Source organism: Stegodyphus dumicola, chromosome 1 (genome assembly GCF_044657685.1).
Source record: "Stegodyphus dumicola isolate Sdum_Otavi_A_Nest chromosome 1, ASM4465768v1".
NCBI classification, from domain to species: Eukaryota; Metazoa; Arthropoda; class Arachnida; order Araneae; family Eresidae; genus Stegodyphus; species Stegodyphus dumicola.
This window is the reverse complement of record NC_140768.1, coordinates 104,955,228-104,972,438: the sequence shown is the minus strand read 5'-3', so window position 1 is coordinate 104,972,438 and position 17,211 is coordinate 104,955,228. Positions and strand designations below refer to the sequence as shown.

The window sequence follows — 17,211 nt, the reverse complement described above, 5'->3', positions numbered from 1 at the left end:
TTTCTGAAGCACCATCAAGTAAGCTGGAATTAATCTGCCCCAGAAAGATCGAATAACTTGCAGCGGTCATGTGGAATGGTAAAAGGTACAGCCTTTCTAAGCAGTCACCAACCAAACTTGCCCACACATTTACTGTGAAGTGATGGTGCTGCACACCATGGAGGTTCTCTCTAGCACATAAATGAACATTATGCTGATTTAATATGCCTTCCCTATTGAATGCAGCCTCATCAGTGAGCAACATATAAGCTGGGAAATTCACATCTCGGACATTTTGTTACAGACAAAGTGCGAAACACACAGTGGTGTTTGAAAGGTGTGTGACACTCTTAAGGCAGAAGCAATGGCACGTATACTAATGCTGGGATTAATCTTCGTGGCATCCAACACACTTTCTTCCATAACATCTGAACACAATGATCATGGCCAATGCTCCTGCTACTTCTTAATTATGCATATTCACACAAACTTTGATGCACACAGCAGATTTAGATTTATAGCAAATAGTGTAAAAAAAACTTCAAGAAGAATTTTGATAACATTTTCACAAATCTGCTTAAATCAATATGTGCTTTCATTTCTGATAAAAGATACTGTAGGATTATTCACAACAACTTCAAATAATTGAGAGGATTAAAAATCTAAAAGTTTGAAATATCAACTGCTATGACTTTAAAAATCTCTACATGTATCTTCCACTTAAGGAAATCTATAAAAGTCTTCTTTAGTTACGAACATTTTTTTCCTGAAATGCTTACTATTCTCTGGATTTACAAAAAATGGAAAGAATATCTCTATTTTTCATTTCTCAATAACTAAAGCACACAAACAATCTTTACCTACAAACAAATGGTATTGCAATGGGCAAAAACCATCTGCCATATAATCATGATGTAGTGCTTAATTCTTTTTAGCTTCCATGAATCATCTACATGAGCACTGGTTTTAGACTGATAGGGATGTCAAAACTTGTACATATTTCACAATTAAATCTATTCACTATCAATTGAAAATAAATAGAATCTAGATACATGATAAATGAATTGTAATATATTTAAATCCTGTTTAAATTGTAATGCAATTTAATGTCTATAGATGTCATTGCTGAAAATCTCCAATTGGAATTTTTATATCTAATTCTTAATTTACTTTTCTATATAAAATATGCTTGATGCTTACCTGATAATTCAGTGAGTGGAGGCACTGTCCTCGGTAATTCATCTGTAAGTAGAAGTGAAATTCAGTCAGAAATATATAAATGACATTGTAGTTAATATAAATTTATTGATTTGATTGCAAATAAATATACTTCTCTAGCATTAAATATGTATCTCATGGACTACAATGTATAAAATGAAAGGCACTTTTCTGTGCCAAATGGGGTTGCTTGTTTATATGTTATGAACAAATGTGTAATGTAATATATCCAATGCCAAGGTTGTGTGTGAACTGTTGTTCTCCCCATGTACACAGCGATCTTAAAATTGCAAAAATTCAGCATTGTGCACATTAAGCATTATATATAGTATTATATGATACATTACAGTTATTAAAAGTTAATTTTTTCGCATAAAGCTTTATGTATCATTAGGCTTGCCACCATTTAGTTTAATTTTGTGACAACATTTATTTATGGTTTGCACTAAAAACCCCATTAAAAGAAAAGTACCAAATGAATTTAACTAATTCAGAAAATATAGTAGTGGTAATAACAAAAAGTTTGCAAACCTGGTATGTAGCATCCTCTTTCTTGATCATAAGGGTTGCCAACATAAAGTGGTGGACAACTGCACAAAGCTTCATTGTTCCTGGCTGTACACACAGCTTTTTCTCCACAAACATAACATGGGCCTGCAAAATAGAAAATAAATCAGGACACAGCATTTCATAAATCATTTTCATATGCCATTAATTCATAAATAATGAACTGTAACTGGTTGGATGGAAACCTCAAATTTTTTATCAAATAAAAATACTGTATATTTATTTTTTGAGTATATGTTTAAAGATGGAAAAGTTGAAACAGAGACCCTTTTTCTAAGAAGTTAAAATATTGCTCTGGTTTATTAGAAATAATCCACTCTTAAGAGAAGAACATCTTAAAATTCTAGCAACCATGCACACTTTTGTTTCTGAGAGATACTAAAAAAATAAAATAAACAAATTTATGTGGAATAAAACAAAATGAGAAATATTTCTAAAAAGCTTCACAGATAAAACTTCATGTTTCAAAATTAGGCATTAAAAAAAAAAAAACTTAAAATTTTATTGATTATAAAATGGCAAGTTATGGAAAAATTCTAAACATGTACCTATTAGAATTTTAAGAGCACTCGAAAATTAGTTGGATATCAGATAACTAATACACTAACAGTAGCTAATATTTTGCAGTCTAAATGAGCTTTGGAAATCATATACTGAAAACACTTCAGGATAAAACATAAGTATTCCTGATTTTTTAACAAATTAAAATGCTTGAAATAAAGTATGAAGGAATTTTTGACAATAATTATGCTTGGCAAAATATTAAATTTTAATTAAGATAATGCCAAATATTGCGAGGTAAAATGCCGTCTTTAACAATACCACAAAAAATAATTATTGTATATGAAACTATAAATTCGATGAACTTTTCATAGGAATTCATTTCTCACATATTAAATACAGAAAGAACTATAGTAACAAAACAACATTGCATCACAATATATGCTAAAAAATACATATGTTTCACTTACTTGTACACTGGCCTGTGTTCAGATCACATTCTTTGTCTGATGGGCAGTCAGTATTAGATTTGCAGTCATTTTCAATGCGCTCGCCTGTAATGCACGCAAAAAATGTATAATATATTGCTTTGTAAACAAGACAAAGGAATTAATTTTTTTTACTATTATTATCATTATTTAATCCTTTGTGCGATTATTGCAGGATTAATAGTGAATTTGCAAATATTTTAACAGCATAGTTTTATTTGAGTGATATCATTATTCAGAAAGGTTTTTAACTCTTAGTTTATGTAAAAAATCTACTTACATCCTCTTATATATGGGTCTCCAATTGTATCTGGTTCACATTCACATCGATAGCCACCCTGTGTATTTGTACAGATTGCATTTCTTGCACAAGGTCTTTCCAAGCATTCATCAATATCTAAAGAGAAAGGTATACAAACAAAAAAATATTACAGCAAATTTAAAAAAAGGTAAAAGCTTATATTTCTATATAGTACATTTAATTGATTTAATTACTTTTTGATGTATGCTGATAAAATTCTGGATTAATAATAAAAGTACGAACACTTTTAAGGCATAATTTTATCATTCATAAGATGAAAAATGAGTCTAAATTTTGCTTAGTGGTGCTAATCACTAAAAATTAACATGGCTCAAAACTCTCAAATCTTTCTTATTGTTTGATAAAAGAAAATGCAAACTTTTTATTTCAGTATAAGCTGCTATGTATGAAAACTTAACTTTACTTAAATGGGATATTATCATACAAATAAGCCTATATTTGAATTTCATTACATGAATCAGAAGTTTGCAGGTTAATAAAAATTCTAGACAATCAGCATACTTAAAACAAAAACAAAAAAAAAATTAATATTTCAGTATAATTTCAAAACATTTATTCACCAAATTCCAAAAATTTGTTCACTATTTGTAATACTAAATTACAAGTAAAATGAAGGATAAAAACCTAGCAGAAGATTAAACAAAGAAAAAGATGAGACATACAATTAAAAGCAACAGCCATAGAAGCCAGTGATATAGGATTTCCAATGCAAAAATTCTGGCACTATGAAACTGATTTAGAAAAGAGTGAAAAGTAAGTGACAGGCAGTGATGGATGACAGGACCAAAGACCATTGATATGACCATTTCTTCATTCCACATTTGGTTACCATCATTCTGGTCATACATGTCGAATGAAGAAATGAACTGAAAAAAGCTGAGTGACAGGACCAGATATCACTGATAAGTCACTGATGTCTTCATTCCACATCTATGACTATTTTTATCATTTTAGTCAAGAATGTGAAATGAAGAGATGGACTGAAACACAAAGCTGGATGACAGGATCAGAGAACCATCTCTTTGGTCACCTATGTGGAATGAGACTTATGGGCCAACTAAATGTGGAGCACATGATAATGAGGCCTATGCCACTTCAGCGGGTGAAAAACAAGTCACTTACAATAGCTTTTAACTCTTAGAATGTATGGTTCCACTGCCTTTTATTTATTTAAATAGATGCCAAAAATATGCAATGACCAACATTCTTGGAAATATCCAATACCAACAAATTTTATGAAAATAACAAAGGAATTGATACTTTCCTGCACTACCAAGAAACTGAAAAGTACTTCATTAAATATAATTCATAAGTTTCTTAATAATGTGAACCCACCTCTACAAAATCCATTTGACATCAATTCAAATCCTCTAGGACAAATACAGAAACCTTCTTGGACACCAGTATACAAACATTCTTCATTTGTCGGACAAGGATTTGTGGTTGTGCAATTTCGACTTGTTTCTGCAAAGAAAAACATATTATTCAATTCTTAAACAAATGCAAAGTTACCTTAATTGAATGAAATTTAAAGTCTTTGTTAATGCTATACTTAATATACTTTTTTGGGGTAGTTGTTATGTAAATACGTACTTCGGCAATAATCACCAACTCTATCAAAGTTGTTAGGACATCCACATTCTTTGCTGTTGAGACATATTAAGTTTCCAGGACATGTAAAATCAACACCACATTCTTGAACTAAACCGGAAATAGAAAAAAAAAATGTGCTATAACCATGTGAAGACATAATGGAAAAATTGTTTAGATAGCAAAAATATTAAAAAATTATGATAATTTTATATCAACACCACATTCTTGAACTAACCCGGAAATAGAAAAAAAAATGTGCTATAACCATGTAAAGACATAATGGAAAAATTGTTTAGATAGCAAAAATGTTAAAAAAATATGGTAATTTTATACCAAATTTATTATTTATTACTTTGATGAATTATCTACATTTAAGACCATTTCCATTAGAATGACTAATTAAAAAATGGTAAAGAGATTGAAAAATGAATATTTTCACAGCCAAACTTACCATAGAAACAATTAATTTTTGGATTGCCTCTGTAACGAGGTGGACATGTACATGTAGGATTATGATTTTCACCTCTACATACAGCATTGATTCCACAAGCATCCCTTCTGCACACATCTGCAAAGTAAATAGTATTTGTTACATATATGAAGTATTATATACTAAAACATTAAATACGAAGGTCCTTGTAAGATTTATTAGCATTTATTAGATTTATTATTATGTATATAATAATTTGGAATTCTAGAAATTTATCTTCATGGCTTTTTTATTTTTAATTTAAATTAAACATACTTGTAAAAAAAATTTAGATGGATAGTGTTTTCTTCATGTAAGATGGAAAAGTACTTAATGCTCTTTAATTAAAAAAAAGGGGGATCATTAAAATTCTACATTTTTTGAAACTTTTTAAAATCTACATTCAGAATTAATAGCATGGTATACATTTTTCAAATATGTACAATGCTGCTAATTTCTAATAGATATTTGAAAGAAATTATCAGTCTTATCAAATTATATCATTAAAGCATATCATCTTTATAATCATGTCACATGTGTCAATATACAGCAAAAAACTGAGTTACTAAATTTCAAGATACAGTAATTTTTTGCACTTTTCTTTCTATTTCCCTATAGAAGTATTATTAAGCACGAGTTCAGTTTTAATTACTCTGTGTATGGATATTTTCATGTTACATTTATTAAACTTTATGATATTTTTTAATCAAAATACATGCGATATTTTAACATTTATATATTATAAAAAGGCATTTGCTATACAATCACCTTACTGGTCTTGGTCAAGAAGCTGTAAATTTCATTGATATTTTTAATATTACATTAGCACAACTGTCATATTTCCTTTCCCCTCTTTTACTGTGTTATTTTAAAATTGTTAAGTAGAAGGAAATAGCTGTGATGAAAATGGTAAGTCTTAAAATGTGGCAGGGTAAGCTCTCATGAATGTGAACATGAATTTACCTATACATGGATTAACAGAGGTGGATCTCTTTATTTCTGCTTTCATCTTATCTCACCACAGAACAATTTCAAAGTATGCTGTCTTATCCTAATTAACTTATTTCACTAATATAAGCTTTAAAAGTGCTTAAAGAAATACATATGAAGTGTTGAATGTTCCTTCAGTTTTGTTTCATCCCTCAAACAGTGCATATATTACAGTTTCATTTCTAAGTGGAGGAAAATTCAATAATGTCTGTAACTGCTTTGGCTTGTAGAATCACACAAATTGCGAATCTTCTGCTCACGAACTTGACTCCAAATTACTGCGCACAGTTTGCAAGTAAACAGTTTTCCTTCTACATCAGTTAGAGGAAATTCTCTGTTTTACATATATACATACTCTGTTTCTTTCCTTGTTTATGATGTATAATACTATCAGTGTAAGAATAATTACACTGAGAACAGTTCAACTGATTTTGAACATTACAAAATCTGCTTAAACAACCTGCTATTTTAAGACATGAAAAACATGCACCTTTCTTTAATAATTTTCAGTTTTTTTTTTTTTTTTTTAAATCATTTAAGTCATTTTTCTTGCTTTAAAACATCTTTTGTTTGGGTAAAACTTATCACAAAAAATAGAATTTAGTCACTTATCTCTATTGTCATCAAGGCTTACCTATGCAGAGGCTGTTACAAGTTCAGTTTGCCCTTTTTTTTTAGAGCTCTTCTTTTTAAAATTACGGTGAGAATCAAACACTTTTTGTTAACGACACCATTTCTTTACCTCGAATTTCTTAGCAAAGGAAATTAATCAACTGCTCTAAAGTATGAAAACTCCTGAAATCACCTGACTCATAATCTCTCCTACTTTCCCATGTAAAAAAAAAACTTCTTCAGGGAGGCAGCTGTTCACTAATGGAATTAAAAAATCCCCAAACATTTCTTGCATTCTTTCTAAGGTCTCCAGAGCTCTTAGTTTAGCTTCCAGTTCGTTACATAAAACTGCCAAATCAGCCTTGGTTCATCCAGTCACGATGTTTTTTATAACCATGCTTAAAATTCCCGAGGTTAAATCTGGACAAGCAAATCATCTCTTCCAAATTGTTCTTTTAAAATTTCGATGGTCTCTGGGTAATTCTCCACTGTTGCCAAAAACTCTGAAAGAGATGCATAGCTCTTGATTTTTAGTCTGCCGTCTGCACTAGATATTGCATCTTATTTTAATCAGGTAGAGACTTGTCTTCATGAATCTTCTAAAATAGGCTCCAGAAAGGCAAGTAATTCTTTGGATTATCTAAAAATTTCTTCAGCTCACTTTTGGTAATTTAAAACTTTCTTTTTTCCTTTCTAGATTAAGTTTTGCAATTGCTTTTGCAGTTTAATGCAAATTTCTACATGGCTATCTCTGTATATTTTAACTTCTTCAAAATCACCGATGTGCAGTTTCTTATCGTTTTCAGTCTTCACTAAACTTTCAGCAGTTAATGATTGACAACCTTCAAGTCTCTGGAACTTATCAATTAGTTGCACTTTAAAATAGAAACTTCATTTATACCTAAAACTGATTTAACAGTTCATTTTCAGTTTTCCTCAAACTGAGAGTAAATGATGTTCTCAGTCCCTTCTGTTGTGCTTTTAATGCAGTCAAATCCATCTCCAGAGAATAATCGAAATTACAAAGTTCTAGATACAAAAACACGCACTGCCAAGGGTACAACATTCTTATGTTAAGAACAAAAAGCCAAAATTTAATTCATGGGTTCGCATCTACCGAATGCAGGGTGTTTGAGAAAGTCCAGGAAAACAAAAGCCATTCCAAAAAACATAAAAACGCTTTATTGAAGCACATGAAATACACACAATGACAGACATAACAACCAAAACTTTCTTTCATGTTTTAAACTAAAGACTAATTCTGATTCTCATACACCTGACGTCACTCTAACCTCAGCTTCAGTCAGTTTGCAACAGAGAATACAATCAGCCTTTTATTTAACTATTTAGTTTCAGTTAATGAATATTAGAAACTAGTTTTATTTAAGTCTTAGATTTTTCAACATCTTCTATACTTCTTTTTGTTTAATTTTTAAACGCGTTAAAAAATAATCTAAATTTAAATAAATGTACATGTATTTTTCGATTTTGGGAAAGGAGGGAGGAGGGATGATCTAGCAAGGGTGAAAGTGGTGCATGGGGTAAAACAAGCTGAAAAACCACTGATCTAAAAATTTCAAGATCTGTGATGCGACAGTGGAACATACTATAAAGCAATACGAAAACTCTTAGCACTAAAGACTTCTTAGCACTTGTTAGCATAATGTTAAAATTATTTCAATATACTAAATAATTTTTTCAATTAGGATTAAGATTATTTTAGATTAGAGCAAAAGAACTTGAAGGCCTACAAGGAAAGACATCTTTGTGGAGGATATTTTTGTATTACATATTAACCATAAAAGCTCAAACATCATGAATAGCTGTTGACTGCATGGAAGTTTTCATGATGGAAAACCATGAAAACTTCTATGCTGCCAGCTCATCCACAGGGATTTGAATCCATATTCAGCAGTTTTACTGTTCAACCACTGATGGACCAATATTTTTCAGGCATGCACTATAATAATCACATTGTTCAGTGTTGATGACCCTGTATGTCAAAAGGAGGGATTACAGTTAACTTTTTTGCTAACAATTAGCAAGCAATAGTATTTTTTATATATGAGAACTGCAAAGTTGTAGATCCAAAAGTAGCATGTTATCTTACCATAGCATGAACGAGTATATGTGTCACAAGCTTCGTTGTACAAGCAATCTCTATCACTCTTGCATCCTGGCGGTTCTTCTCTTTCACATTTGCCTCCATATGGTTCACCTCTGAAACCAGATGGACAGCGACATTCGTAGGATCCGGGAGTATTGTGACACTCTGCCTGTTCACCACATAGATGGTACCCATTTTCTTGGCATTCATCAATATCTGAGAAAAAGTCATTATCTGTGTTTAGAAATCTTCAGATATAGTGAATTCAGAATAAATGCAATATATATATCACAGAAGCTCATTAACTAATAATTTAATAAAAGCGACTGAGTATCAGATGAAAGTAACTGAAGATGGTGAAATATTTTGACCAACAAAATTGAAACAAAAGAATCATTATTTAAGGACGGGAAATAAATAATGAAAGATATAATATTTATACAGAATGTATTTGTTTTCAAAAATATGTAGTTAAACCCCATCTGACTGAAATATAAATATGTGAATATAACCTTTAAATAGAAACATAAGCCTGCAAGACAAACAGAAAATAATGCATTTAAAGAACACTTTCATAGTAATATTTCATTGCAATTTTGCATATTTAAATAAGAAATAATTATCTAAATTCTATAGATAAAAAAACAAATATATCTAATTTTCTTGTTCTAAATTTTATCTAATCCAGTTCTAAGTTATAAATATAATCCAGTTCATAATAGGTGAATTTTACATCAAAATTTCAATTATAAGATTCATTCAAATCCAAACAGAAATTACTATCATCCTTGCCTAACCTATACATAATCATTTAAGGTAATTATTTAAACTTACCAATACAGACACCACTGACGAGCAGTTTGAAGCCCCGAGGACAAATGCAAATGCCAGCTTCACGACCTGTATACACACATCGCTGGTTATCTGGGCAAGGATTGGTTGTTGTGCAGTTGATGCTTGTCACTAGAAAAGGATATCAAACTATTTATTTTCATTTACAAAAAACACCTGCAATTCATACTGACCTTTTGAGTAAAATGTTTATATATTAGTTACAAATTTACTTATCCAGGTTTTTATCATTGTTGTTTTTCTGCTATATAAATTATTTTGTTGATAAATAAATGTTCTGCACTTTTTTTTATTTAAAGTACAATATGTCCATAAAATATGATAAATTGAAGTAGAGACATATAAAAAGTTTGAATGTTTTAAGTCTTTCTGCAAAATTTCAGCTAGAGGGTTTTTTTTTTTTTTTTTTCCAGAATCCTTCAAGCATAAATGGAAGTGGCAGGTCTCTTGGTCTGTTGTTCCTTAAGCAATTCATCAGAAATGCAAGACCACAACCTCTATATTTTAACTCACTTAACCACTAACTTGAAGACTGTCCAGCTAAATTGGACAGCCTCAAAGATATGCATCGGACTTCCGTTACTGTGCCATTCTTCACCTTGACATGTTTCGAAGAACCAGAGAGTATTGTATATCCTATTGACTGGACTTTGTATACCCTATTAAATTAGCACATGCTGAAGTATACTAACTTTTCTGAGAAATTTAACAGGTGATTTTTCTAATTTTTATAAATTTGATGTCATTTGTTGTCAAATTTAACCAGCACACATATGCTAAATTAAGGGAAGTCCAAGATAAATAATTGTATTAAATACCCAACAGCTAACTTCTATATTCAAGTAAAACAATTACTTTCTCCTGAGTATCTGCATTTACAATTAAAGTCTGAAAAAATACTTTAAATCTACTATAATTATTTATAAAAATAAACTTACGAATGCAGAAATCAGAAACTCGTTGAAAATCTCCAGGACATCCACAGGTTCCATCTCCCAAACAGAAAAGATTTCCTGGGCAGCCTAAATGATTTTGGCAACCAGGTCCAACTGAGAGAAAAACAAAATACATATTGCTAAAATTTCCATTAATATAAACAATAACAAATATGCACACAAATAAAAGAAATTATGTATAAAAAGATTGCTAAGAAAAAACTGCATTGAAAAAAACTTAAATGATTGCAAATTAGAACCAGAGTATGTATAATTAACAAAATGTAACAGTGTAACAAATCTGTTGGGATGGGGGAATGAAGATTTTTTTAATAAATTATTTATATTAATACAGTTACTTTCAAAAACAAAATTAAAATATTAAAGAGGATGCAAACTATTTAAAATAAAAGCACATACATTTCGAATAGTAACTTTTGGAACAATCAGTAAAGCCCTCTAAAAGTACTGAAGAATAAAACGTTTTCAAAAATAATAATTTTAGTCAGGTATTTAAATTAATTACTGAAATAGATTTTTATTATACACAAAAGCTTTTAGTGATATAATAATAATTAATTATGCTAATAATATAAATCTGTAATTAAATGTCACGGCAGGAGCTCTGTGCATGTCTTTTCAAATACAGATTGCTCGCAAAACAATTAAAACCGGATAAATTCAGTTTACATAAAAGGGGAAACTAGAGTTTTGTAGCAAACGAAACCTGTGGAAATTCATTGTATTTACAAAAAATTAATCTTGCAAAGAACAAAAAGTGAGAAATTAGTTATTTGTACCTATCCTTGCAGGAGAGCCTTTATGAAGTTATTAATAGTATTATTACTTCTAAATATGTAGGTTTCAGTTCTCAAAAATAATGCTTCAAATTTTTAAAAAATGTGTCTTTTCTTGGAGGCCAATATTTAGCCTGAAGTTAAAAACAATCTGACAATAATAATTAGTGTTGCTAAATTACAAATATATTTAGACAGGCATTATATTAGAAAGCATTGAATGTTTTGTAATTTAGTTTTATAAATATGATAATCATTTATGATGAAAATGTTTTCAGATTCCAGATTTAAAATCAGTTTTAGCTGAATTTAAAAGATTTTGCAGACATACTTGGATAACAGTGTTCAAGTGGATTGCCTCTGTAACCTGGGATACATTCACACTGTGGACTGTGATCCTGCACGCTGCACTGTGAATTACGGCCACACGGGTTGCTCACGACACATGGATCTACAGAAAATATTTTATATTCATAAGAAATTCTTATGCAAAGCAAAATTAATAAGAGAAAAAGAAACCTAAATGCTTACCATAACACTGTTCAGCTTCGATATCGCATGCCAGGTGGTTTGGACATTCCAAATCAGACTGACAGTATCCTTGCCTACGTTGGCCTGAAATACAACAGAAGCATGAAACATCATTCCATTAACTCTATTTTTTGCATGCTATAAAGTATACGTCAGGGGTTCCCACTGGGCTTAATACTAAAGCCCTGACTTCTGAGTCAATGGGTTGATAAAATTTTAAAGTGGGTCTGTCAAGATCAAGGCATCAATAGCCAAATATGCATTGCCAATTCATTGATTATACAAAGAAAGTTTATTAATCAAATCAATAATTTATTGTTTATAAATATAAAACTGTATAATGCAATATGAAAGAAATATAAAAAATATAAGGGAAAAATATACTAAAATTATTTAATACATTTTCAAAGTCAATAATATTTGAAATACATGAATTATAAATATATGAATTTTTTGTGCCATATAAAAAAGTAAATCACAAGAAAGCATATGAAGAATGGAAAACAAACGAAAAAAAGCACCTTCAATATTTTTGAAAAAGTTATTTAAAAGTTAAGCACAGCCATTATATTCATTAAAACTGAACTTTTGTAAAATTAGAATCTATAATTTTCTTTTAGAAAGCTTGTTAACATTTATAAAATTAAAAATTTTATAAAAAATAAACATAATTCTACAATACAAAAAAATTAAACATAATTCTAATAAACCCCTCTTTAAAAACTTAACTCCATTTAATTGAATAATTATGTTTAAGTTACTTATGTGCATTTATTAGTACTGTGGTTATATAGTATGTTATATATTAGAGAGGAAATTATAAAAAGATCAGCCAAGAAAACAATTCCTTTAAAAGGGGTCGGTGCAAGGAAAGATTAGGAATACCTGATAGAAATTCTTTTAATTTCATAAAGTCATAAAAAGTAAATTAAAATTACTCACATCCAGAATAAAATGGTTCCCCGACAGTTCCAGGTGGACAGCGGCACTGATAGCTTCCGATCGTGTTGAAGCACTGGGCTCCAGTACCGCAAGGGAATGGACTCTGTTCGCATTCATTTATGTCTGTGAATATCAAATATAGTTAGTCAAAATAGCTTAAATGAAGTTAAAATGATATTTGAAAGAAGTAAATTAGAATACATAATTGCCCCACATACAAAAGGCCATACAAATAATGATCAAATGATGAGGTGAAATGTTAACATTTTAAGATTTAATTGGATACATTATATCCTGTTAGAAATGAACATAAGTAATACATAAAAATTTTTAATGACACAAAATGCATGTATGTACATGATACTATGAATACATATGTTCAAATAAAGCTAAATAAAAAGTTATCTAGCCTTTTAAGAAATTGATATTGATGTTATGTATTACTACTAATACAAAATTATAATGTTAATTTAATTGCATAAGCTATTACAGTAAAATTAAACAAACTATTGAGCTACCATGTTGTGATCATAATTATAGACCAACTATATTCAGTCAGTCCATAAGTTTGTGCGCATTAAGAGTATGAGTGGAATTCACCTATGACGCATTTACTAAAACAATACAATTTTGAACCTGTTGAAACTTGTCATCATTTGACTAACATATTATTCAGTTCAACACCAACTTTCGTAACTATCAAATGCAATTTAGTACCCACAGAAGATGAATATAGATAATCAGTACAAACGTGCTGTGCTACACTTTTTTTTCGTATGGTGAATCTGCCAGGTTTGCACTGATAAAAATTAATAGTGTACATGGTAAACACACTATTAGTGTAAGGACTGCTCAGAAATGGTTTAAAAAATTTAAAATCGGAAAAAGCAGCAATGATGATAAACCCCGTTCAGGACATTTTGAACTGTTAGAACCAAATCAAACGATTAATTCAGAAGTTTATAGTGAACAACTTGCTGTTTAAACTCAGAATTGATCAAACAATGCTCACGATTGATGAATATCAAGAAAATGTTGTTTCATCATGATAATGCTAGATTACATACGGCTCGAACAACGCTGCAAAAAATTAGTGAATTTAATTGGGAGCTTTTGCCACATCCTGCTTACTCCTCAGATATTGTTCCAAGTAATTTTCACTTATTTTGTGCCTTAACATTTTTTTTACTGGAAAAAAATTAAAGTCTAAACAGAATGTACACAATGAACTTTCAAGTTTTTTTTGCATCAAAACCACTTTCTACAGCAGTGGCATAAAAAAGCTACCTGTAATATGGCGAGACACTGTATATAATGGAGGAAAATATATACAGTCAAAAGTCGTTAATCCGGACACCCATAATCCGGAATAATCTATAATCCAGGCCTCAAAGCTACAAACTTTCTGCGCATAATGCGTTGACGCATGCGCATAATACGTTTACGCATGCGCGTTTAATGTATAACGGACGGTATAAGCTAAGCTAAAATTATCTCATTATCTATTTCAGTTAATGTTGCAGATTGCGTTGTTCCTTAATCTTCTAAATGGATCCGGCTTATTATTTTTTGCAGACTGTTAGAGCAATTTTATAAAAGTAAGCTTGAGCTTTCGATTATGTCAAAAAGAATTTCCGATTCTGGAGCTGCCAAAGGATCTACAAAGAGAAAGCATGTTTCGATGTCCATCAAACAAAAAGTGGAATTGCTGCAAAAAATGGATAAAGGCATATCCTCTGTTTCTCTAACCATTCCAAAATCTGTTTATCAATTTCACGCGACTCTGCCGGGGGGGGGGACGTCGCAGCACGCAATTAACTGGAAGTTGATGCATCAGCACTATCCTTATCTTCAAGGCAGATGTTTTTATTTTATTCAGCTTATAATTCCTTATTAAATGTAGTATTTCATCTCGATGTACTCAGTATTTGATATGATTTAAATCAAATTCCTCATCATTATTAATATCATGAATACAAATCAAATAGTTTTCTGGTTGCAATTTTCTAATTTCAACTATGCGTAATGTATGCTTTACGCATGCACGCGTTGAAAGAAATGTTTAATAAAGTAAACAAATAAATATTAAGCTTTTTTCTTTTTTTTTTGTAAATTTTGATATCCTTTAGATCATAAATGCTCTTTATTTCATAAATTACGGTTTCATATTTTTAATTTTATAATTTCTGCATGCCATCTTACCAGATTTAAACTGATGATCTATAATCCGGAATCGCCGAAGTCCCAACAAGTCCGGATTAAAGACTTTTGACTGTAATTGTTTAAAATGTTAAATTGTGTTTTTTTTATATTGTTTAAAAATTTACCAAAAAAATGGGCACGAATTTATGGAATGACCCAATATTTTCTAGAATTTCTTGGGACCACAGCATTTTTTTATTTTTTTAATATTATTATTTTTGATAAATGCAATATTACACATGACAATCATTAACTAGTGATGAATGTTATAACCTTATGATAACATATAGAATCTCTGGTTAATCTAAATTATACAAAGTATGTGAATTTGTTCATATTATCAGAAATTCTTAAGAAAAATAATAGATCACATCAGATTTTTTCATTTCTAATGAAAAAAATCTGATGTGGTTGGCACATGACCTTCTGCTCACTTTTAACAGCAATGGACTTTACAGCAAGAAGTAAAATATTACTTCTTGTTGATCATTTGTAAGCAAAATATTACTTCTTGTTGATCATTTGTAAGCAAAATGAAACAAAGAATTTGTTATTCCAATAAACAGAAAAGTTTGTCATATGAAATTATGGATTATATTTTATTAGACCTAATGGGCCACTTGTAAAAACTGGTTTCTCTAAATTTATACCAACATAACCCAATGTTGATATAAATTTCAACCCTTTAAATTCAACAAAATCCCTTTACGTTTTTTAATTAAAAATCATATTTTAATGGGCAGCTGAATAACATATAATTTAATTGGTTTTTAATTAAAGAAAATTGAGTATTTTTAATATATATTTAATATACATTTAAAATAAAAATTTTAAAACAAATATCATAATTTTTTTTCTGTATTATTTCTATAATGAAAACAAAACTAAATTTATTTTGATCTGCACATTTATCTCAGCAATATTTAGGTTTTAGTAAAAAATGCTTGTTAAAAACAAGAATTGTCCTTTTATATGTATGCAACAATATGTTCCAGTGATTGTGCAAGGTTATTATGGTCTTCAAGCAAAGCACCACTTCTGGTACTCAGTTTTATTCAAAATTTAATCAACTCTTTATGTGAATGCAGAAAGCTTAAATGTGGAATTTTTTTTTTTTGGGGGGGGGGGAAATTTGACATAAGAATTATCATAGACAACAACAAACAAAACAAAACAAAAAAAAATGTCCTACATAGAGAAACATCATTAGTGAAAACATATTGTGGGGACCCTAATTTGTGCTCATTCACTATAAAACTCAATATCGAGTTTTAGAACCAAAAAGATTACTATGTATACAGGTTGGCTAGAGGTAAAAAGGGTAAATACCAATATTCAGATAGATCTCGATTCGAATATCTGTTTCAAACTAAAGCAAATGTTTACCTCTGCAAATTCCATTCGACATCAACACAAAACCTCGTGGACAGACACATATGCCAGCAGGCTGTTCTGCAGAGACGCATTCTTCATTATCTGGACAAGGATTGGTTGTGCTGCAATTTCGACTTGTTTCGGAGACTAGAAAATGAAAAGAAACATGAACATATATATCTCATATATTCAATAAAAATACAAAAAGTATGCAAAGCTGGTATTCAGTAATTTATATGCACATATTACTCACTTATACAGAAAAATCCTCTTTGTTCGAATGGAGCTGGACAGCCACATCGAGTACCGTCCAAACATACCAAGTTGCCAGAGCATGGATTATGTGTACCACAAGTTTCCACTGCAAACATTAAAACAAATTAAATTACTTCTTACATGAATGAAATAAAGTGAAGCTATGTTCAGAACCAGGAAATTTTCTTTATGGTTTCCTTTAAGATGAACTGGAAATTTCACTTACATATGCTGCATTCAATGTATGGATTTCCAGTATAACCTGGTGGACAATAACATTCATAATGATGGTTTGCAGCCGAACACATTGCACCTTTACCACAAATACCAGGCCTGTCACAAACCTCTGTTACATAAAAATTAAACACATTTCAATATATCATTCCATAATATTTTACAAAAGATTTGCTATAATATATTAGTGCACATTCAGTAAGTATAACTAAGAATAATTTATGGTCAGTATTCTAAGACTTT

At 30.1% G+C, this 17,211-nt stretch overlaps 1 protein-coding gene across 1 annotated transcript in view; it reads right to left on the bottom strand.

Moving 5' to 3' along the window:
• LOC118193205 (uncharacterized) overlaps positions 1-17,211 on the bottom strand; it is a 343,543-nt gene that overhangs the window by 10,906 nt on the left and 315,426 nt on the right. The window contains exons 130-145 of the mRNA XM_085818627.1: positions 16,961-17,080; positions 16,733-16,840; positions 16,492-16,626; positions 12,904-13,026; positions 11,962-12,045; positions 11,762-11,881; positions 10,637-10,747; positions 9,681-9,809; positions 8,850-9,062; positions 5,120-5,236; positions 4,669-4,776; positions 4,411-4,539; positions 3,034-3,150; positions 2,736-2,819; positions 1,729-1,851; positions 1,180-1,221 (exon numbers count right to left, since the gene is read on the bottom strand). Coding sequence (XP_085674753.1) covers positions 1,180-1,221; positions 1,729-1,851; positions 2,736-2,819; positions 3,034-3,150; positions 4,411-4,539; positions 4,669-4,776; positions 5,120-5,236; positions 8,850-9,062; positions 9,681-9,809; positions 10,637-10,747; positions 11,762-11,881; positions 11,962-12,045; positions 12,904-13,026; positions 16,492-16,626; positions 16,733-16,840; positions 16,961-17,080 — 1,863 coding nt within the window. The remainder of the gene's footprint in view (positions 1-1,179; positions 1,222-1,728; positions 1,852-2,735; positions 2,820-3,033; positions 3,151-4,410; positions 4,540-4,668; positions 4,777-5,119; positions 5,237-8,849; positions 9,063-9,680; positions 9,810-10,636; positions 10,748-11,761; positions 11,882-11,961; positions 12,046-12,903; positions 13,027-16,491; positions 16,627-16,732; positions 16,841-16,960; positions 17,081-17,211) is intronic.